The sequence below is a fragment of the Macrobrachium rosenbergii genome, chromosome 49, assembly GCF_040412425.1.
Source record: "Macrobrachium rosenbergii isolate ZJJX-2024 chromosome 49, ASM4041242v1, whole genome shotgun sequence".
In the NCBI taxonomy this organism is placed as follows: Eukaryota; Metazoa; Arthropoda; class Malacostraca; order Decapoda; family Palaemonidae; genus Macrobrachium; species Macrobrachium rosenbergii.
Genome location: NC_089789.1, coordinates 13,299,174 through 13,321,614, shown reverse-complemented (window position 1 = coordinate 13,321,614; position 22,441 = coordinate 13,299,174). Strand labels below are relative to the sequence as shown.

General features: G+C 34.1%; 2 protein-coding genes and 1 long non-coding RNA gene across 4 annotated transcripts in view; 2 read left to right on the top strand and 1 right to left on the bottom strand.

Moving 5' to 3' along the window:
• Nucleotides 1-3,092, bottom strand: part of LOC136832393 (uncharacterized) — a 4,190-nt gene extending 1,098 nt beyond the window's left edge. Inside the window, exons 1-4 of the mRNA XM_067093302.1 lie at nucleotides 2,980-3,092; nucleotides 2,340-2,421; nucleotides 1,908-2,006; nucleotides 1-59 (exon numbers count right to left, since the gene is read on the bottom strand). The exon at nucleotides 1-59 is cut by the window's left edge and continues 89 nt beyond it. Of these exons, the coding sequence (XP_066949403.1) occupies nucleotides 1-59; nucleotides 1,908-2,006; nucleotides 2,340-2,421; nucleotides 2,980-2,987 (248 nt within the window). The 5' untranslated portion in view covers nucleotides 2,988-3,092. The remainder of the gene's footprint in view (nucleotides 60-1,907; nucleotides 2,007-2,339; nucleotides 2,422-2,979) is intronic.
• The window catches only part of LOC136832395 (uncharacterized), a 30,346-nt gene that overhangs the window by 2,836 nt on the left and 5,069 nt on the right, over nucleotides 1-22,441 (top strand). For both annotated transcript variants that reach the window (XR_010851171.1, XR_010851170.1), the window contains exons 2-3: nucleotides 21,743-21,824; nucleotides 22,160-22,258. This is a non-coding gene — a long non-coding RNA (uncharacterized lncRNA). The remainder of the gene's footprint in view (nucleotides 1-21,742; nucleotides 21,825-22,159; nucleotides 22,259-22,441) is intronic.
• Nucleotides 5,078-5,835, top strand: LOC136832392 (uncharacterized). Its single transcript, XM_067093301.1, has 3 exons — nucleotides 5,078-5,198; nucleotides 5,342-5,443; nucleotides 5,559-5,835. The coding sequence occupies exons 1-3, from the start codon at nucleotides 5,100-5,102 to the stop codon at nucleotides 5,730-5,732; spliced, it is 375 nt and encodes a 124-aa protein (XP_066949402.1). The 5' UTR covers nucleotides 5,078-5,099; the 3' UTR covers nucleotides 5,733-5,835.

Sequence of the window (22,441 nt, the reverse complement as noted above, 5' to 3'; positions counted from 1 at the left end):
TTCACCTCTGTCACGTAGTGCGGAATGCGGACGTGTTCCGTCACGTAGTGCGTTTTATACTGCGGAAAAGTTAAACGGTTTCGCTGTTGACGTTATTCTGATATTTGTTTATTTTTCATTGTTGTTTTTGTTGTTAGAGGAAGTGATGGTTATTATAACTGGATAATTTCATGTCTGGTAAAGTACTTTGTGATATAATTGTTTGTGAGTAATTATTTCTAATTTATGAAATATTTATTAGTACTTTTTTTATTTATAAAGGACTTATCTCTATTAGTTGCTAATAATTTATTAAGTAACTATTTATGAATAATTATTTCTAATTTATGAAGTCATTAATAATTGTTTTTTCATTTATAAAGGACTTATTTCTATCAGATACTAATTACTTATTAAGTAATTATTTCTAATTTATGAAGTATTTATCAGTAAATAATTATTTTTTATCTATAAAGGACTTATTTCTATTAGTTACTAATAATATATTAAGTAATTATATCTGAGTAATTTTTCTAATTGATGAATTATTAGTAATTGTTTTTTATTTATAAAGGAATTATTAGTTACTAATAATTCATTAAGTAATTATTTCTAAGTACTTATTTCTAATTTATGAATGATTATTTCTGGTAGTTATTAATAATTAATGCAGTAATTATACGTAATTTTTCTCTTAAGTAAATAAATAATGTTCTCTAATGTGAACAAGTACTTTAAAGTTACTTGGGATTAAGGAATTATGCAATTTAAGAATAATTTGAGTAAGCTTGAAACTGAATAAATTAGAAAATAACGGACAATTTAACGTAAATAATTTTCCGTTAAGCTTGAAATTAAAAATATTATTAATTTTAGAATAATTTAATGTAAATAATTCAAAGTTAATTTTGCTTGGAATTAAGGAAATGTACAATTTTAGAACATTTCAATATAAATAATTTGTAGATAAGCTTGAAATTAAATAAATTTAAAAATATAGAACAATTTAATGTAAATAATTCGAAGTTAAGCTGAAAATTAATTAGATAAGTTTTTAACAATTTATTTTAAATAACTTAATTTAAGCTTGAAATTAAATAACTGAATAATTTCAGGACATTTTAATGTAAATAGTTTAAAGCTAAGCTAAAAATTAATGAAATAACTTTAGAACATTTTTATTTTAAATTAAAGTTAAGCTTGAAATTAAGTAAAAAAATATAGAACAATTTAATGTAAATAATTTAAAGATAAGCTTGAAATTAGAGAAATAACTTTAGAGCATTTTTATGTAAATAATTTAACATTAAGCTTGAAATTCAATAAATGGATATTTTTATATTAAAATAATTTTATCAGTGAATAATTTTATATCAATTTGGTGTAAACGATTTAAAGCTAAGCTTGAAATTAAAGAAATTAATAATTTTTAAACAAATGTAAACAATTTAAAATTAAGCTTGAAATAAGAGAAATTCATAATTTTGGGACAATTGAATTAAAATAACTCAGGGTTAAGCTTGAAATTAATAAATAAATAATTTAGAACAATTTAATGTTAATAATTTAAAGTTAAGCTTGAATTCAAGGAAATAAATAATTTTTTTACAATTTAATGTAAATAATTTAAAGTTAAACTTGAAATTAAGGGAATAAATAATTTTTGTACAATTTAATGTAAATAATTTAAAGTTAAGCTGGAAATCAAATAAGAAAGTAATTATTGAACAAATTAATGTCAATAATTAAAACCTAAGCTTGAAATTAAAGAAACAATTTCAGAACAATGTATGACTTAAGAATGAAACAAAAATAAATAACTTGAGCTTGAAATTGAAGAAGTTAACAATTTAACAACAATATTTGGCTTAAGATTAAAACATCAGGAATATTTACAACCTAACCAAGGAAGACTCCGAGAGACTCACCTGAGTCTCGTACTGAGTCTGAGTCTGATACTTGACTTCCGTGACGTAATGGGGAACTGTCTCCGTTTTGGTGACGTAGTGAGTCTCCGCGTGACACTTCTGGTGGAGATTGGCGGATGTGAATGACTTAGTTGATGTTACATGTTGTTGAGGAAAATATTGCGATGGTGATATGAATATTCGTGATGTTTATTTTTATATATATATATATATATATATATATATATATATATATATATATATATATATATATATATATATATATATACTATATATATATGTTATATAATATATATTATATAATATATATTAATATATATAATATATATATATATATATATATATATATATATATATATATATATGTTTCGGACGTATTAACTTTCCTATATCAAAACGTTCTCATCATATAAATATTTCTGCGTCACAAACCTTTGGGGCATGATACCCTCCGTAGTGCTGGGCGTCTATGGAGGAGAGAGCGACCAAGCAAAGAGTAATAGCTGAAATAAACCTAAAAAAAAATAAAGAAAATTAAAACAGAAAATTTACTAATATTTGCGTATACGCAAAGCTCTCAGCTCACTTTTGGAAGGTCTGTGGTTCTTTTCTGGTTCATGCAACTGGAAAAGGGGTACCTGAGCCATTATGGGGCTAAGAAGGACAGGACGTGGGGCTTGCAGTCTCATTCCTCTTCAAATATTCGTGATCACATTTGTCTATTTTCTACGAAATTTCCCTCATGAGTGAATGCATGTGGAGAGAGAAAGAGAGAGAGAGAGAGAATGTGGCTAGGCAGAGACAGGGGGTCGAGAGCGAAAGAGAGAAGGGGTGGAGAGACACACACAGAGAGAGAGAGAGAGAGAGAGAGAGAGAGAGAGAGAGAGAGAGAGAGAGAGCCGGGTAGTGAGAAAGAGAGAGAGAGAGAGATGGGGGCGCTTTTGAATGCCATGAATATACAATTAGCAACACTCACACACATATATGTATATATACAGTAATATATATGCATACATACATACATACACACAAACTGTTATCCATAGCTCCTGAAGAATGTCCTTCAACTTACGAAACCATCTTGGGATCGGCTGAAATCCTGAGACAGACAGACAGACAGACAGAATCCTAGTCAAACAGCTTCTTTTCCTCCTTCTTCCGGATCGAGTGATCAGTTGATCGATCAGTCAAGAACTGCGCTGACCGTCTGGACTTGGGTCCCTTTTATACTGAAGCGGTGCTTCTCGGGAATACAAGGTCGCTTCCGTCTCTCTCTCTCTCTCTCTCTCTCTCTCTCTCTCTCTCTCTCTCTCTCTCTCTCTGTTTGTCTCTTTTCGATGTTCTCTCTCTTTTTTTTTATTTATTTATCTGTATTTGGTATCTATTTATTTTTGTCATATGTTTATGTATTTATACCTGACATATTTTTAAATTTACTTTTTATTTTTATTTTTATTCATTTATTTATTTATGTATTTATTTTTGTATGTATTTGCAGATTTAGTTATTTTATCATACATTTAGTAATATGTTTATTTATGTATTTATATGTTTATTTACGCATATATTTATATATTTACTTATTTATCTACATATTTATTTTGTATTTATTTTGTATTTATATTATATATATATATCCATTTATATAATATATACATTTACTTATTGAATCAATAAATAAATATATGTATAAATATAAATATGCATATATATACATATATATACAATGTGTATATATATATACATTATATATATGTATGTATGTATATATATATATATATTTATCTATTCATTCATATATTTATTTATCAATTTGTATATTTACTTCTCGAGAGTTAAAGTTCTGGTCGCCATAAGACTACAATTATGATGTTAAACTAAAGAATACTGATGTCTTCTAAAAATCCTTCTATCTTTACTTTTCTTAATTGGTAGAATTCTGTCTTGATAAGCCCACAACCAAATCATTATCTTATTAAGATCCTTTACTTAAGAGAAAGATAGAGAAAACTATCAATGTGAGGCGAATAGGAAAGAGGAATTGGTGAGATGCAAATGAATTTCATTTGTTACAAATAAACAGATGAATATTAGTTAACGAATGAACAAGGAAATAAATTGGTTTATTTACAGTTACTTTGTGTTTTTAGTGAATAATTATCTTGAAATATTATGAATAATAATTATAAATATTGGCTTTTAGTATGTGTAAATAGGGTATTAAATTTATATACAATATTTTCTTGAATTGTCAAAAATTGGGAGAAATTACAAGCAGCTTTTTGATAATTTTGATAAAAAGCATTTCACAGAATTAAAATAATTTCAGTAAAATTTGCAACAGACTTTCTGCTTGATCAACAGAAGTCTCATTCTCATATTCGACCGGTAATCAAGACTTCAAGACTTTATTAAAAAGAGATTATAGATTTCTTTTCAGTTAAATCTTCAAACTCAATGTTTTCCACGTTAGCCTCTGCACTTGTACGCAAAATACCCGCTAGAGTTTATATATCTTTTAAATTAGGTTTTCAAATTCAATATCTTCAGTGTTAGCCTCTACGCATATGCGAAATCTACGCTTCTGAGTTTATAAATATCTTTTCAAGTAAGTTTCCAAACTCAGTGGTTTCATTATATGCCTCTATGCATATACGCAATGTACGCATCAGTATATATGCATCTTGTCAATCGAGTTTTCAAACTCAATGTCCTCCGTGAAAGCCTCAACGCATATACGCAATCACGCGATCTAAAAATTTATATTGAGAAAACCGATGAAATTTGGGCGACCCAGGAAGAAGAAACGGAGCATCCGATGACCTCTCGAAAGGTCAGTTTTCTCAACACTTTGGCAATATGATGACCTTGATTATGACCCTCGCCGATTGAAGTCGCAGCTCGTATATAAAGCCTGAAAGCTAATCTAGTCGCAGAGAATTCCATTCGCTCTCCACGAAGCTTCTGCAAAGCAACAGCAGTTTGTAAACAATGAATCGGTATGTATAAATGATTTGTCTTTTAATCCCTTTTCTTTTTAGGATAAGTTGAATTATTGATCTATGTGTTTAACTGCCACTCTGTCCGTTGTAGAAAACTTTTTCTCTGTCCGTTGCACGAAACAGACTCCAGTTACTCAAATGCATTTGATTATATGATACAAAATTAGGATTAGTGACGTCACCATGAATAATGACGTCACGTTCTCCCTACAGGATTGTCTTGAGCCTTTCACTCTTCTTTATGGCAGCCATGGTGCAGGCAGACCATTATGGTGGCTACCATTATGAGGTTAGTTTTAATTCTACAGTATTTTTCAGGAATGTAACTCAAATTCAAATTGAATGGTATGGTACAATTCAACTTGAATCATGTAGGGACTTGAAAACGATATTAGAATACCATTTATTCATTGATTCTCCTTTCTGGCACAGCAAAAATGTAAGCCGCAGGTCCACTACGCCACCAAGGTCGAAAAAGTTCCCAAATACATCACAAAAGCAGAATACAAAGTTCAATATGAGATCCAGACGAAGGTAAATATTCATTGTAATATTTAAATTCACATTTATGCTTTTATATAAATGCAAAGTGACCTCTTTATAAATAATAATAAGCTTTGTAAGAATAAGATTAACATTCTCTTTCCAGTACCAGACACATTACGTCACCAAGAAGCAGGAGGTACCAGAATACGTCACCAAAGTGGAGACGGTACAAGAGTACATCACTCAGGTGGTACCACATTACGTCACCAAGACAGAATATGAACCAGAATACGTCACGGTTGCGAAGCCTTGCAGGAAAAGGAATTACTTCGGGTGATTTTGAGATTAAATCCATTTTAAATCTCTGATTTCTTAAATCATGGATTGACAGGGATTCTGTCATGAGATTTAAGTATTGAAGCTTTAACATATCTTTGTAGGTTAAATCATTTTCTTAAAAATGGGCCCCAAGAATTGACTGTATAAATAGCTTTAGTGAAATATATTAATCTAATTGCCGAGATCTCAGGACTAAGGTTTCTAGATCTGCGTAGGCCTACATTTCTTAATTAAAATTCTTCTTTCTGCAACAAATAAAATGTCCAGTTCACGTAAGCAGAGTTTTATTTAATTTTTATTCCAGAATATGAATTCAAACTTCGGAGCAGAGCCTTCTATACATATATAAAAATCAGAAAAATTTTGAATCTGACACCCACGAAATTTTTGTTACAAAGTTTAAACCAATTTTATGCATCTGATTTCGAGCCTTATCACAGTCACTAGCGAAGTCTATTTAGAGAAAATGTGCTTGGAACATTCCCTTGTCCCTAAGACTGTTTTAAATCTCTGGGGACATCAATCTGTCAAAAAAAAAAGGCTAGCATGCTTTTGTGTTGATTGATCATCATGGAAATTCAGTTCTCCAATTCAGAAGCTCAGCTGGGGATACACTAGACCAAGCTCTAGTCAATGTTTAATCCCTGCAGAGGCTGACATCAGATGAATCCTGTCCTCCAAATCCCCTGATAATAAAGGATCGTGAGAGCTAATAAATAAGAGTAATTAGGAGTCGTGTCCTTTTGAGCAGATAATTCGGTTCAGTGAGTATGTGGCGATGCCAGTTTTAGTAGCCATAAATCAATCAATCAATCAGTGATGATTTTGTTCCGGATGAATTCGGGTAATTCCTTTCGTTCTGATGAGCCAAAAAGCAATTAAAGGTTCGTGTGTGTTATAATTTCTCTCAATCTTTCAAGATAAGTCACTTGGAATGATTACGAAATGTAAGTGATATTAGAACTAATTAAACGGTATGTTTCTACACACACACAAACAAACACACATACATATATATATATATATATATATATATATATATATATATATATATATATATATATATATATATATATATATATATATATATATATATATATATATATTATATATGTGTGTGTACATATACCATATACTAGCTGACCAACCCGGCACTGCCCGAGAAAACTCTGGAGGACTCAGAAAAATTTACCTGCACCTCCATGCACTGACTATCCCATTTATACGCGAATTACTGTACCTAGCTCTTCGTTGGGCGAGTCGGTAGAGCTTTGGACTAGCACTCGCTAGGCCCAAGTTCGAGTCTCCGGCCGGTTGATGAAGAGATAGAGGAATTTATTTCTGGTGGTAGCATTTCTCGCTATAATGTGGTTCGGATTCCACAATAAGCTGTAGGTCCCGTTGCTAAGTAACCAATTGGTTCTTAGCAACGTAAAATAAGTCTAATCCTTCGGGCCAGCCCTAGGAGAGCTGTTAATCAGCTCAGTGGTCTGGTAAAACTACGGTATACTTAACTTTAACTTTAGCTGACTGTACCTTTTATCCAAACATTACTGTTTTGACTGTCCCACTTATCCAGGTATTACTGTAGTGACTGTCCTGTTTATCCAGAAATTAATGTACTAACTGCCCCTTTTATCCAAATATTACTGTACTGACTGTCCCATCTATCCATGTATTACTGTGATGAATGTCCCTTTTATCCATGTATTACTGTAGTGACTGTCCCAATTATCCAGTTATTAATGTGTTGGCTGTCACATTTATCCAGATATTACAGTGGTGGCTGTCCCATTTATCCAGATAATACTGTGGTGGCTGTCCCTTTTATCCAAGTATTACTCTACTGACTGTCCCAATCATCCATGTATTATTGTGCTGACTGTCCCATTCATCCAGGTATTAGTATGCTGACTGTCCCTCTTACCCAGGTGTTACTATGCTGACTGTCCCTCTTACCCAGGTGTTACTATGCTGACTGTCCCTCTTACCCAGGTGTTATTATGCTGACTGTCCCTCTTACCCAGGTGTTACTATGCTGACTGTCCCTCTTACCCAGGTGTTACTATGCTGCTGTCCCTCTTACCCGGGTGTTACTATGCTGACTGTCCCTCTTACCCAGGTGTTGCTATGCTGACTATCCCTTTTATCCAGGTATTACTGTGGCGACTGTCACCCAGGTATTACTGTGGTTGACTGTCCCATTTATCCAGATATGAATGTGCTGTCTGTCCTTTTTATCTAGGTATTACTGTTCTGACTGTCCCTCTTATCCAGGTATTGCCGTGGTGACTGTCTGTCCATTTTATCCAGACATTACTGTGGTGCTGTCCCATTTATTCAGGTATTACTGTACTGACTGTCCCTTTTGTCCAGGTGGCATTACTGTGGTGACTGTCCCATTTATCTAGGTATTACTGTACTGTCTGTCCCTATTATCCAAGGATTATTGTGGTGACTGTCCCTTTTATTCAGGTATTATTGTGGTGACTGTCCCTTTTATCCAGGTATTACTGTGGTGACTGTCTAAACCTTAATACAGAATTATTATTCATAGGAAAGAAAAGCATTTTCAATAATATATTTCTATTGTATCGAGTACATGATATAAGGTATGCTAAACCCGCCGTAGAGTTTATTTACACGTGACCTGGCGTATGATAAACCCGTAGTTTGTTCCAAAAGGAAGGTGGATGGGGGAAGGGGGAAGGGGAAGTGGGTAAGGGTTTGAAACCTACCCAATTATCTAAGTTGGGTCAAATGATAGCCACATGCCAAATTTTGTTTAAATCAGTCGAGCAGTTTGGATTTCTATAGCGCACAAACATATATAGTATATATATATATATATATATATATATATATATATATATATATATATATATATATATATTATACATATTATACACCTAAATGTGCTCATCCAATATACATTATATTTGGTGTAATGTATTCCATCTACAGCGACGACATGCCATCAGGGCTCTCTAAACTTGCATGTTGAATGATATGGAAATATTCAAACACTTCCCCATACATTAACGAATAGGCCCACTCAGTATAACAGATTCCAAGAGCTGATGATTTTGATAATAGGCCTACAAAGTTGATAGAGGAAAAAGATGGCAATTATAAGAATAGACAAAGAGGAATTTAAAGGAAGGTGATACATTAATCGTATGATGATAATCGGATGATTAAGATAACATAAAGACGATCATTCAGCTTAAAATTGTATATTTTAGATGAAAGTTCAAACACGTAGGCCTGAAGTCCGTTGCCATTTGGTATAGTCGCTTCGTCAGAGGGGATGGGGCTACTCTCCTAGATTACGAGAAGATTAATCGAAGTAAAAGGGTAGTTTTTAAATGGACGTTCAACACATGTAGGCCTATCATTCGTTGCCATCTGGTATAGACGTTCCGTCAGATGGAATAGGCCTACTCTTTTAGATTACTCCCTCATGGAAGTGCAAGAACTCTGGCACTGATTGACTGATTGATTATGAAATTTAGGTCTTGAAGACCAAGCGCCGGAACCCATCAGGATTATTCAGCGCCGTAATGAAGGTGAAATATATAAATTAATGTTATGATTGATAATGAATAGGTGAATGATGATATACTCGTAAAATTCAGTATTAAAATATGAACGTAAAAAATTAAGAATATTAGCTAGAACCAACAAAAAATAAGTATGTATTAAACTTTTATATTTAAAATATATACTTAGTATAAGAATAAATGTGAATAAAATCTTTATTAGGTATACTGAAATCATATCTCATTAAAATAACCAGATTCTTTCAGATAACTCATAAGTTTATTTACCTCAACGTCATCATTTAAAATTTCTAAAATAGACTTCCCAGTTAGTAAGTACTTTGCCCTAAGGTGATTAAATTTAGGACAGTGCACCAGGCATGTGCTCAACGGACAGCTGACCACCACAGTGAGCACAAACTGGGACTCTGGCTCCCTCTAAAATATAGCTATGAGTGAAGCGGGTATGGCCGATCCTAAGCCGTGTTAGGATGATCTCAAATCTTCCGTTACGATTAAAACCCGAACTCCAAAAATCGATACTTTTCTAATGTTTCTGCACTTTCTATTTGTGGATAAAATTGGGGAAGTCCATCTCTGTTGCCATTTTGTACGAATGTATCGTCTGATAACTGGGCACATATCCAAATGTGGTACCTTATTGGTTAAGAAATCACATCTTGCAGCATCCTTTGCTTTACTATCAGCCAGTTCGTTCCCTTCTAGACCAGTGTGCCCAAGAATCCAACAAAGCTTTACTGATTTGTGACGAACAGAAAGATAAAAAATGCCATTCCTGAGCCCTTTGAATTAATGGATGGGTAGGGTTAAACTTCTTTAGGGCTTCTAAAACACACCTTAGTCACTATATATTACTGTGGATTTAAATTTCTTATCAGATGCAAGATTTAAAGCATAAACTATGGCTGTTGCTTCAGCAGTAAATATGGATGAGGAGTCTGATAGCTTTTTTATGTGATTCCCCCTCACACACCACTGCACATCCTACTCTGTCTTCCGATTTTGATCCGTCAGTATAGATTTTCCTGTCAGTTATATGCCTCTCATCATGCTCCGAAAACTTTTTTCTGACTTCTTCTTCTTTGTCTCTTTAATGCAGACATCTATTGCTGGAATAAACCATGGGGGGATAGCAGGATGTTTCATTTGTAGGATCTTCTGTGTTTTTGTACTTGCATCCTCCAGTTCACCCAGCTGTCTGATTTGAAATGGTATTGAAGGTCTAGATCCAAAAACACTTGTCACACTGTTTTAAGATCTCACAAGAAGTATTCTCCTTCGAGCTTTTCAGCGGCATGGTGTGTCTCAGACCTAGCTCATGCCTCCTCAAGTCCAGTGGTAGCTGATGGGAGTCTACATAAATACTTTCAATGGGTGAAGTTCTAAAACCTCCAATGCAGATCCTTAGCCCCATATTATGCACAGCGTCCAATTCCTTAAGTTTAGTCTTTGAAGCAGATGAGTATACTTGGCAGCCATAGTCTAACTTAGATAAACATACTGCATTATAAAGCCTTAACAACGATTTCTTATCAGCACCCCAATTAAAATTAGATACTACTTTGAAAATATTTAGTGATCTCTTCACTTTCACTTTTAACTGGTCAGTATGTATTCCAAGTGAGCTTTTCATCAAAGACCATTCCCAAAAATTTTACTTCACTAGAGTAAGGTAAAATAATTCCATTTAAGGTAAGAGTTGGAATGGTCTCCTTAGTTCGGCGTCTGCAGAACCAAACAGCAACAGTTTTAGATTCGGAAAATCGAAACCCTTGCTCATGAGCCCACTTGCTTACTTTATCGATGGCTCTTTGCATGAACCTGCTAGTAGATGCTGCACCATACCCTGTGCAGTACAGAGCCATATCATCTACAAATAAAGAGCCTTTACTGTTGATATCTTTTCTAATACTCCATTAATGGCAATAGCAAAGAGGGTGACACTAAAGACACTACCCCGAGGAACTCCCTCTTCTTGTAAGAAAGGTCGTGATACATAATTCCCAACTCTTACCTTTACATATCTTTCGGATAAAAACGAATTTATAAATCATTCATTTTCCCTTTAATGCCCATCTTATACAACTTTTTTATACTAAAATGCCATGTGGTGTCATATGCCTTTTCCAAATCAAAGAAAACTCCTATTGTTTGGCTCTGTTTAGCAAAACCTTGTTGTATTTGGTTTGAGAGCCTGAGCAAGGGATCTAAAGTACAGTAGATCAAGTTTTCCTAAAGCCAAACTGGAATGGAGAAAGCAATTTATTTTTTTTGTAAGTGCCATACAAGCCTGGTGTTAATCATCTTTTCCATCAGCTTACAAACACAACTGGTGAGAACTGTTAGTCTGTAGCTGCTGGGTAAAGCAGGATCCTTGTTTGGTTTCGTCATAGGAAGGATTAATGATAATTTCCAGCTCTTAGGAATAATACCAGTTTCCCAGATTTCATTTATTATATCTAAAAGAAATTTCTTTTACTTTTCTGGGAGATGTTTCAGCATTTCATAGAGTATATTATCCTCAACAGGGGCTGATGGTTTGGTATACTGCAAGGCATCTTTGAGTTTCTGCAGTGTAAATTTTGCATTATATGGTTCAAAATTATTTTCACTTAAATCAAGAGAAATCTGGGCATTTCTAATGTCTTAGAATTCTAGAGAATAGTTCTTACTACTTGATATTCTCGAGAAATGTTCTCCTAATTTTTCTGCCACCCTCTCTGGTTGGGTGATTAGGTCACCATTTATCTTAAGGGTAGGCAGAGTTTCAGGGACAAGCTTGGCATTTAGTTTTTTTTAATTTTCCTCCAAATCATCGCTAATGCCATGAATGTAGTACATCCATGACTCTCTTCTTGCTTTTTTAAAATATTTATTTTGCTTGGCCAGAGCACGTTAGTAAATAACTTTGGCTTGGGCAGTTCCACTCCTCTTACACCTTTTGTAGCACTTTCTGGTGATCTTTCTCACACTAGTGAAGGTTTTGTTCCACCAAGGAACTGCTGGTCTAGAGGGCTTCCCTTTTATTGTTGGAATAGAGGCAATTGCACTGTTGATGGTGGTGTCATTGAAGTAATTATATGCCTCTGAGATGGATGGAAATGATTTTACATTCTTCTCCATGAGAACAGATTCACTAAATTTCTTCCAGCCTGCTTCATCTGCCTTCCATTTGGGAGGTGACTCAGAGGGCTGATTCTTAACTGTTTTTATATGAATTGGCAAGTGGTCACTCCCATTTGGATATTCATCTACTGACCATTCATAATCAATGTGAACACTAGATGAGCAAAAGCTCAGATCGATTGCTGAATAAGTATTGGAGTAGATGTTATGGTAAGTCATGGCTCCATTATTGAGTATAGTGGTATTATGATCATCCATAATACCCTCCAACATCACACCCTTGGCATCTGTCGTGTTCCCACCCCATATAGGGTTGTGAGCATTAAAATCACGAAGGAGGAGGAAAGGAGTAGAAAGCTGATTGATCAGTAAATGAATATCATTATAAGTGAAATCCAGATCAGGAGGAAGATAGATGGAGCAAACTGTAATTTCCTTGTCAAAAATGAGTTACTACTACAGCTTGGAGATGAGTATTAATTGATAGCAAGGAGCATTGCAACGACTTATGAGCAATAATTGCTGCACTTCCCTTAGCTCTATCTCCGATTGGTGGTGGAGAATTTATATATGCTGTAATTTAACCCAGGATTATATTGTGTGCTTCCGAGCTTAGTTTCCTGGAGACACACAATACCTGGGCCATGGTCATGGAGCAGTACCTCTCTTCACTTCGAGCCCTAAGACCTCTACAGTTCCATTGTGGTATTGACGTAAAAACTATTTTTTGGGCTTGGTGGAAGGCAGCCTTCTTATTTACTCTTTTGTTTATGAGTGTTATCAAGAGATGATTTGGAAAGGACTGGTCTTGACAGGTTTGGTTTATTATCTGTTGATTTACTGGTGTCATTTTGTTTCCCTTTCTTGTCAATTTGTTTAAATTCAGGCTGGGGTTCTCGCATCGAGCTTAGTACTTCGTATCTGTTACTAAGTGATGCATGTTTAATTGGAGGAGAGGATGAGGGGGAACGTCTCCTATTTTGGTGCTTTTGCTCCTCAGTCTCCATTAAATCAGGCAGAGAGACTGCCTGAGACAATTCCAAGGTGGTTAGGTTAAGTGCTATCTTACCCTCCTTGGAGGCTTGTGCTCTATCCTCAACAGGACAAGCACCTGACCCAGATGGGTGGGCCACAACCACTGTTACATGAGAGGGTACTGCCACTGCACCCCTAGTGGTAGATAGGGGTAGTGGCTTAAGAACTTGACCATAGCTCCTAGGTTGTTGTCCTAATTGTCTTTTTGCAAAACCAATACTTATATGCTGGGCATTGGCTTTATTTAGTGCAGACAGTTCAAATTTGTAAATTTCACAATTTTTGTTATTGGATTTATATTCCAGATGACAAGTAACATCTTTTGCTTTTCTATTACATTCGTCACCATGATGGACACCAGAGCAGTTTATACAAATTTTAGCATTTACATAGTTTTTTGATGGGTGGCCAAACTTAAAGCAATGATAGCATTGCATTGGTCTTTGCTGGAAAGGACGTACTCATACCCTTTCATTTTCAAATATGACATGAGAAGGTACTTCAGAGTCAACAAAGGCAATAGCTGCCTTTTTCACTCTCCAAACTGAAGTGGGACTCATTTCAAGAATTTCTTCTCCTGTCATGTCATAGAGGTCTTTATCAAATAGTACTCCCCTCCCATAACTAAAGCTTAAGTGGGGCTTGATCTTCGTAATCATTTCATAATTTTTTATGTCCAACAAGGTCAGCGTATATGCATGGGTTGAGGATTTGGCATGAATAAGAACGGAGTTCTTCCCAAAACGAGAAATATCACCGATCTTTATTCCTCCCACCTTTTTCTGGAGAAACCTGCAAAATTTATAGTACTGTAGTTATAATTTTCCTCCTTGCCTGAAGCTACCACCCACATAGGAGGTTTAGGAGTCCTTATTTCTGCATTCTGGTTTCTCTCTGGTTTATCCTGAGCCCATTTACTGTAGATGGCACATAAACTTCCATGTCTTAGGGGACTTTATCTGTTAAGGCTCCTCGTACTGTAGCTTGACCTATTTGTATGGCACTTATCATACTACTAGCCTTTAGAGCCTCATCATGGCTACTAAAAGTAACCCATGCTTCCCATTTAGATTCAATATCAATAAAGTTCATTCTGATTTCTGCAACAGTTCCAAATGATTTCAGAGCTGTCGAGACCATTTCATAATCACAACAGACTAGTAAGTCTTCGATATGAAGCATTCTCAAATTTTTCACACAACCTGGCTGTGTTGAAGATTTAATGTCCATGTCCTTGCTTGAAATGGTCATCAATGAAGCATGGGTAGAGGGTCCAGGGGAGGGGAAGTCAGGAGGGGGACCAGGATATTTGTTATTACTGCTTTTTGTCAATTTAGTTTTGGAGAAGTCATCAACATTTGGAGAAATTTCAATCTCCAAGGTGGGTGCAGAGGCCATCATCTGTGCCAGGACAGCACCATCAGAGGGTCCAGGGGTACTTGAATTCTTATAAATGCTAGACATAAAGATTTGAGAGGGCTAAAAAAAATAATAATAAACCTGAAAACCTTAAAAAGATACCATCAGCCTTTCATGGGGATTATTCTTCCACCAATGGCACAAGTGAGAACTGACTCCCAAATGTCCGCGTCCCTACCCTACCCCACAGGGGATGGTACAACAAGATTATAGTGGCCCAAGTGTAAGCCAAACCCACTTGCTAGGACTGAAGGTATTACGAGAATAATATCATCCCCACTCTAATCGTGTTATGGGCAAACCAGATAGAATACCGAGAGTCCTATCCCTAGAACCGAACCCCCCTGGAATCCGTGGTCCAGCCCTAAAGAATAGTTCCGCCTGATATTTCTCAGGTCCGAACATTATCGGGCAGCTGGTTCCCACTATTTAGCTTCAGATATAAACCAATTCCCAGTTATATCTTTTCCTGTTTATCAGGTTCAATAAATTTTAGCAAAAGTGGAAAATTCCACAAAAAATTAATTCAAAGAAATATATAATGGTCTATGGAACTCTTGGACTCAAACCTGGGAACAGATTCCTGGGGTTCAAGAGCCCCCTCACCACGTCAAGGTAGTCCCAAATCGAGGGGGAACTCTGGTACTGCAACATAGGCCTGCTGATTTACAAACTTGACGTTAGCCTTGTCAGTAAGTTAAACATCTAGAACTAGACCTAGTACTTGCCAGCTGGTATACACGCTTCTTCAGAGGGAATAGGCTTGGCCTACTCCTAGATTACCTGTTTTTGGAAATGCAAGAACTCTGGTACTGCAACATAGGCCTAGTGATTTTCCAGACTGATGTTAGCCTCTACAGGGAGTTAAACATCTACTAGAACTAAGCCTAGTGCATTCCCACATGATCTTCAGAAATGAAGTACTGACTTTCCATTCAGCTCAGTCACGAATGAAATGTGTTAGTCTTTTTTGCATAAGACTGGTGTCTTCAGAGATTTGAGAAAAAGTCTAATTAATGGTCAAGGAAATGTGCCAAGCACAGTTTATATACAGTACACAGAAGGCTCTGCTCTGAAGTTTAAGTTCATATTCTGGGATAAAAATAAAAAAAAAACTACGTTTACAGGAACTGGACATTTTATTTGTTTCAGAAAGAATTTCAGATTAAAAATAATCACGTTACACCTTAATGTACGCCTATACAGGTCGAGGAAGCTTAGGCTTACGTTCTCGACAATTAGATTAATCCATTCCACCAAAGCTATTTATACTGACAGAAGCTTTACTGTACATATTGGAGAAAATTATTTAACTGACAAAGATGTGTGAAGCTTCAATAATTAAATCTAATGACAGTCACCAGGATTTATGAAATCAGAGATTTAAAATGGATTTAACCTCGAAATCACCCGAAGTAATTCCTTTTCCTGCAAGGCTTCGCAACCGTGACGTATTCTGGTTCATATTCCGTCTTGGTGACGTAATGTGGTACCACCTGAGTGACGTACTCTTGTACCGTCTCCACTTTGGTGACGTATTCTGGTACCTCCTGCTTCTTGGTGACGTAATGCGTCTGGTACTGGAAAGAGAATGTTAATCTTTATCATTCAAAACTTATTATTCATAAAGAGACTCACTTTGCATTTATGTAAAGGGATAATTATGGATTTAAATATTATAATGAGTATTTAACCTTGTGATACTAGAAAGACAATATTAATCTTTATCATTCAAAGCTTATTACTCATAGAGAGAGTCACTTTACATTTATATAAAGGCATAAATATGGATTTAAATATTATAATCAATACTTTACCTTCGTCTGGACCTCATATTGAACTTTGTATTCTGCTTTTGTGATGTATTTGGGAACTTTTTCGACCTTGGTGGCGTAGTGGACCTGTGGCTTACATTTTTGCTGCGCCAGAAAGAAGAATCAATAAATGAAAGGTATTCTAATATAATTCTCTAGTCAATACACAATTCAAGTTGAATTATACCATACCATTGAATTTGAATTTGAGTTACATTCCTGAAAAATACTGTAGTATTAAAACTAACCTCATAATGGTAGCCACCATAATGGTCTGCCTGCACCATGGCTGCCATAAAGAAGAGTGAAAGGCTCAAGACAATCCTGTCGGGAGAACGTGACGTCATTAATCATGATGATGTCACAAACCAGTTTTATGCAACAGAGAGAGAGAGAGAGAGAGAGAGAGAGAGAGAGAGAGAGACAGTCAAGCAAAGAGATCAATAATTCAATTTATCCTCAAAGAACATTAGGGATTAAAAGATTATATATATATATATATATATATATATATATATATATATATATATATATATATATATATATATATATATATATATATATATATATATATATACATCACCGTGATTTTATATATATACAAACGTCCTTTATATATATACATATATATATGTTACCGAAGGGAATTTTTAAGTTGTAAGTCCACCGTCCCGTGGGGTGTGTGTGTGTCGGCCACAAGAGAGGTATTTAAATCAACTCACCCGTCGAAAGGTGTTTTGCGTTTTACGATATATCTGCCATGTGACCGTGTCGCACGTTTGTAGCCATATTATGACTATTTATATCATGATTATATACAATCAGAAAGCTATGTGTGTTTTCATATATGTTGAATTTTTTTGTGTATATATATATATACATATATATATATATATATATATATATATATATATATATATATATATATATATATATATATATATATACATATATATATATATATAATATATATATATAATATATATATAAATATATATATAAATATATATATAAATATATATATATATATATATATATATATATATATATATATATATATATATATATATATATTCATACATACCGATTCATTGTTTAAAACTGCTGTTGCTCTTTAGAAGCTTCGTGGAGAGCGAATGGAATTCTCTGCGACTAGATTAGGTTCCACCCTTTATATATGAACTGCGACTTCAATCGGCGAGGTCATAATCAAGGTCATCAATGCCAATTTGTTGAGAAAGGTGAAGTTTCGAGAGGTCATCGGATACTCCGTTTCTTCTTCCTGGGTCGCCCTAATTTCGTCGGTTTTCTCAATATAAATTTTTATATCGCGTGATTGCGAATATGCGTTGAGGCTTTCACAGAAGACATTGAGTTTGAAAACTCGATTGACAAGATGTATATAAACTGATGCGTATTTTGCGTATATGCATAGAGGCTTATAAGGAAACCATTGAGTCTGGAAACCTACTTGAAAAGATATTCATAAACTCAGAAACGTAGATTGCGCATATCGTAGAGGCTAACACTGAAAATATTGAGTTTGAAAACCAAATTTTAAAATGTTACTAAACTCTAGTGCGTATTTTGCGTACATGTGCAGAGGCTAACGTGGGAAACATTGAGTTTGAAGATTTAACTAAAAAGATATTTAATCTCTCTTTATTTATTAAATTTTTGAAGACTTGATTACAGATCGAATATGAGAATGAGACCTGTTGATCGAGCGGAAAGTCTGTCTGGCAAAATGTTACTGAAATTATTATATTTCCGTGAAATATTTTTTATTAAAATTATCAGAAAGCTGCTTATAATTTCTCCCAATTTTTGACAATTCAAGAAAATATTGTATATAAATTTAAAACCTCATTTGCACATACGAAAAGCCAATGTTTATAATTATTATTCATAATATTTCAAGATAATTATTCACTAAAAACAAATAAAGTTACTGTAAATAAACCAATTTAATTCATTGCTCATTCGTTCACTAATATCTGTTTATTTGTAACAAATGAAATTCATTTGCATCTCACCAATTCCTGTTTCCTTCCTAGTACTAGGGTTTCCTGTTCTAGGAAGTTTTCTGTATCCCGGGATTTCGGGAAAAATCAGGCTATTTCCCGGGATCCCGGGATTTCCGGCATCAGGTGTTATTAAAAGGTTTTATACTAAGCTTTATTAATGCTTTAGTATCTCAAAGAGCTACAGTGTATCTTACTTTCAAAGTAAGTGTAAAAATAGCGTAAAAGCAGTAAACTAGGCTGTCGAATGATACACGTGGTTGATCAAGCACAATTTTATTTAATCTCATTCAATTAATCAGAGAATTAAGTTCTATTATTTTTCATTGATATTATTGGTAGCCATTATATTTAAACTAAATCAATGTAATATAGAATTAGAAGCTACTGTAATAGGATAATAATCCTTGCTCCATTAAAACTTAGTACATTAATGCTGATTTCAGTAGCTGTTAACTTTTAGAAAAATAAAATAAACTAGAATTTTTTTGAGCTACATAAAATAAACTAGAAATTTTTGAGCTACATAAAATAGACAAGAATTTTTTTTGGAGTTACATAAAACAAGCTAGAATTTTTTTCAGTTACATAAGTTAATCTAAAATTTTTTGGAGTTGCATAAAATAAACTAGAAATTTTTTCGAGTTACATAACAGTATCTATGAGTTATTGACATAGTAGCTCTACAAAATACACAAACAATCAATACTGCGATCAGTTAACCTGGTTCTTAGTTTTGTAATAGAGTGCAGCAGCTGAAAAAGCCCTTTCAGTTTCAACTGATATTGGTGGTACATTTTTGAGGGCCTGGAATATTTTTTCTAAATTTTGTGTTCTCTCTCCTGTTACCTCAAACACATTAAATTCCTTTCCTATATGTTTGCAATCATACTCCTTTTTGCTTATGCTGTGAACCTGCTCTATTGCTGCCTGGAGTTTATGTGCAAGTGTCATTTCTTCTTCAATAGAGACATCCACATTCTCATCAGATTCTGATAGTTGTGGCTCAAAACCTGGGTCCTCTTCGTTGGGTATTGCAAACAGTCTTGTGAACATCTTTTTAGCTGCATCTACAAGAGTGGACTTTGCTGACAATGCTGGTAGCACTCCTTCACAATTATCATAACATATACTTTCCACAATGAAGGTATTTCATAAGGCCAACAAGAACTTTATTCCTCCTTTCATTTATTCTTTTGAATAAGGAACTTTTCAGCTTAACTGAAAATGGAGAATTCTGCTCATCCAGTTCTTTTAATATGAATGAAAATATACCCTCTGAACTAAGCAAAGTTGTACTTCTGTTTCCCAGCCTTTCTGCCCCTATTTTCACTGGCTGGGGTGCTTTCACCAAGTCATTTATTACCCCAAATTCACTGTTTGTAATGTCCATTTCAATATCACAGTCAATCATGGCTTTTGCAACAGAACTTTTTACCTCAAGAAATCGCTCTAACATGTCCAGCAAACTGTTCCACCTCGTTTTTGAGTCCAGTTTCAGCATTAGTTCTTTTCCATGCTCACTATGAAGTTGTAATAGCTGTGTATCGGAAATATATAATACCTGTAAAAATCCCGGGACATCAACTCAAATCCCGGAAAATATAAGAGGCACATTTTGGTCCAAAATCCCGGGATTCCGGGATCCCGGGAAGGAAACCCTATCCTACTCGCCTCACACTGACAGTTTTCTCTATCTTTCTCTTAAGTAAAGGATCTTATTAAGATAGTGATTTGGTTGCGGGCTCATCAAGACAGAATTCTATTAAGTAAGAAAAGTAAAGATAGAAGGATTTTTAGGAGACATCAATACTCTTTAATTTTTAACATAATAGTTGTAGTCTAATGGCGATGGGAACTTTAGCTCTAGAGAGGTAAACATACAAATTAATAAATAAATTAATAAATAAATATATGAATGGGTAAATAAATATATATACATATATATATATATATATATATATATATATATATATATATATATATATATATACATATATGTATATATATATACACATATGAATCAATAAATAAATATATTAGGAAATAAACATATAAATACATAAATAAACATATTACTAAGTGTATGATAAAATAAATGAATATGCAAATATAAAAATAAATAAATAAATAAAATAAATAAATAAACAAAAAATAATAAAAAAGTTAATAAATGTCGGGTCGAATATCGAAAAAGACAAACACCACAAAGAGAGAGAGAGAGAGAGAGAGAGAGAGAGAGAGAGAGAACGGAAACGACCTTGTATTCCCGAGAGGCATCGCTTCGGTATAAAAGAGGCCTAAGTCCAAACGATCAGCACAGTTCTTGACTGATCGATCAACTGATCACTCGATCCGGAAGAAGAAGAAAAAGGATCTGTCTGGCGAGGATTCTGTCTGTCTGTCTGTCTCGCAGGATTTCAGTCAATCCCAAAATGGTTTCGTAAGTTGGAGGACTTTCTTCAGGAGCGATGGATGGCAGTATGTATGTATGTATGTATGTATGTATGTATGTATGTATGTATGTATGTATGTATGTATGTATGTATTTATTATATGTATATATATATATATATATATATATATATATATATATATATATATATATATATAGTTAGTATGTGTGTGTGTTGTTAATTTGTGCATTCATAGCCCTTGAAAGAATCTCTCTCTCTCTCTCTCTCTCTCTCTCTCTCTCTCTCTCTCTCTCTCTCTCTCTCTCTCTCTCTCTCTCTCTCTCTCTCCACACCAATCAACTCATTAGGTAACTTATACAAAAATATGCAATGTTATCACGAATATATAAGGAGTTAAACATCCACCCATCCTAGACGTTTATCCAGATCTTAAGGAGTGAGATTGCAAGCCCCACAACCTTTCCTTCTTAGCCCCAAATAGGGTCAGGTACCCCTTTTCCACCTGCATGAACCAGAAATGAACCACACACCTTCCAAAAGTGAGCCTGGAGCTTTGCGTATACGCAAATATTATGGTCAATTTTTATTCTTACTTTTATTTTTTTTCTAGGTTTATTTCAGCTATTACTCTTTGCTTGGTCGCTCTCTCCTCCGTAGACGCCCAGCACCACGGAGGGTATCATGCCCCAAAGGTTTGTGACGCCAGAATCTTTTTCTCCTTTTTCTAATATTTAAAGAAATTTGGTCAGTTATTTATAAAGATTAGAGCGTTTTGATATAGGGAAGTTAATACGTTCGATTACATATATATATATATATATATATATATATATATATATATATATATATATATATATATATATATATATATATATATATATATATATATACACACATATACATATATATATTAATATGTATAATATATGTTTTTATATTTATAACAAAATTCACGAATGTTCAAAGCAACATCACAATATTTTCCCCAAAAACAACTGAGTCATTCACTTCCGCTAATCTCCACCAGAAGTGTCACGCGGAGACTCACTATGTCACCAAAACGGAGACAGTTCCCCATTACGTCACGGAGGTCAAGTATCAGACTCAGACTCAGTATGAGACTAAGGTGAGTCTCTGACTCTCGGAGTCTTCCTTGATTAGGTTGTAAATATTCCAGGTGTTTTGGTCTTAAGTCAAATATTGTTGTTAAATTATTGTTTTCATGATTTCAAGCTCAAATTATTTATTTATGTTTTATTTTTAAGTCATATATTGTTCTGAAATTATTTGTTTCTTTAATTTCGAAGCA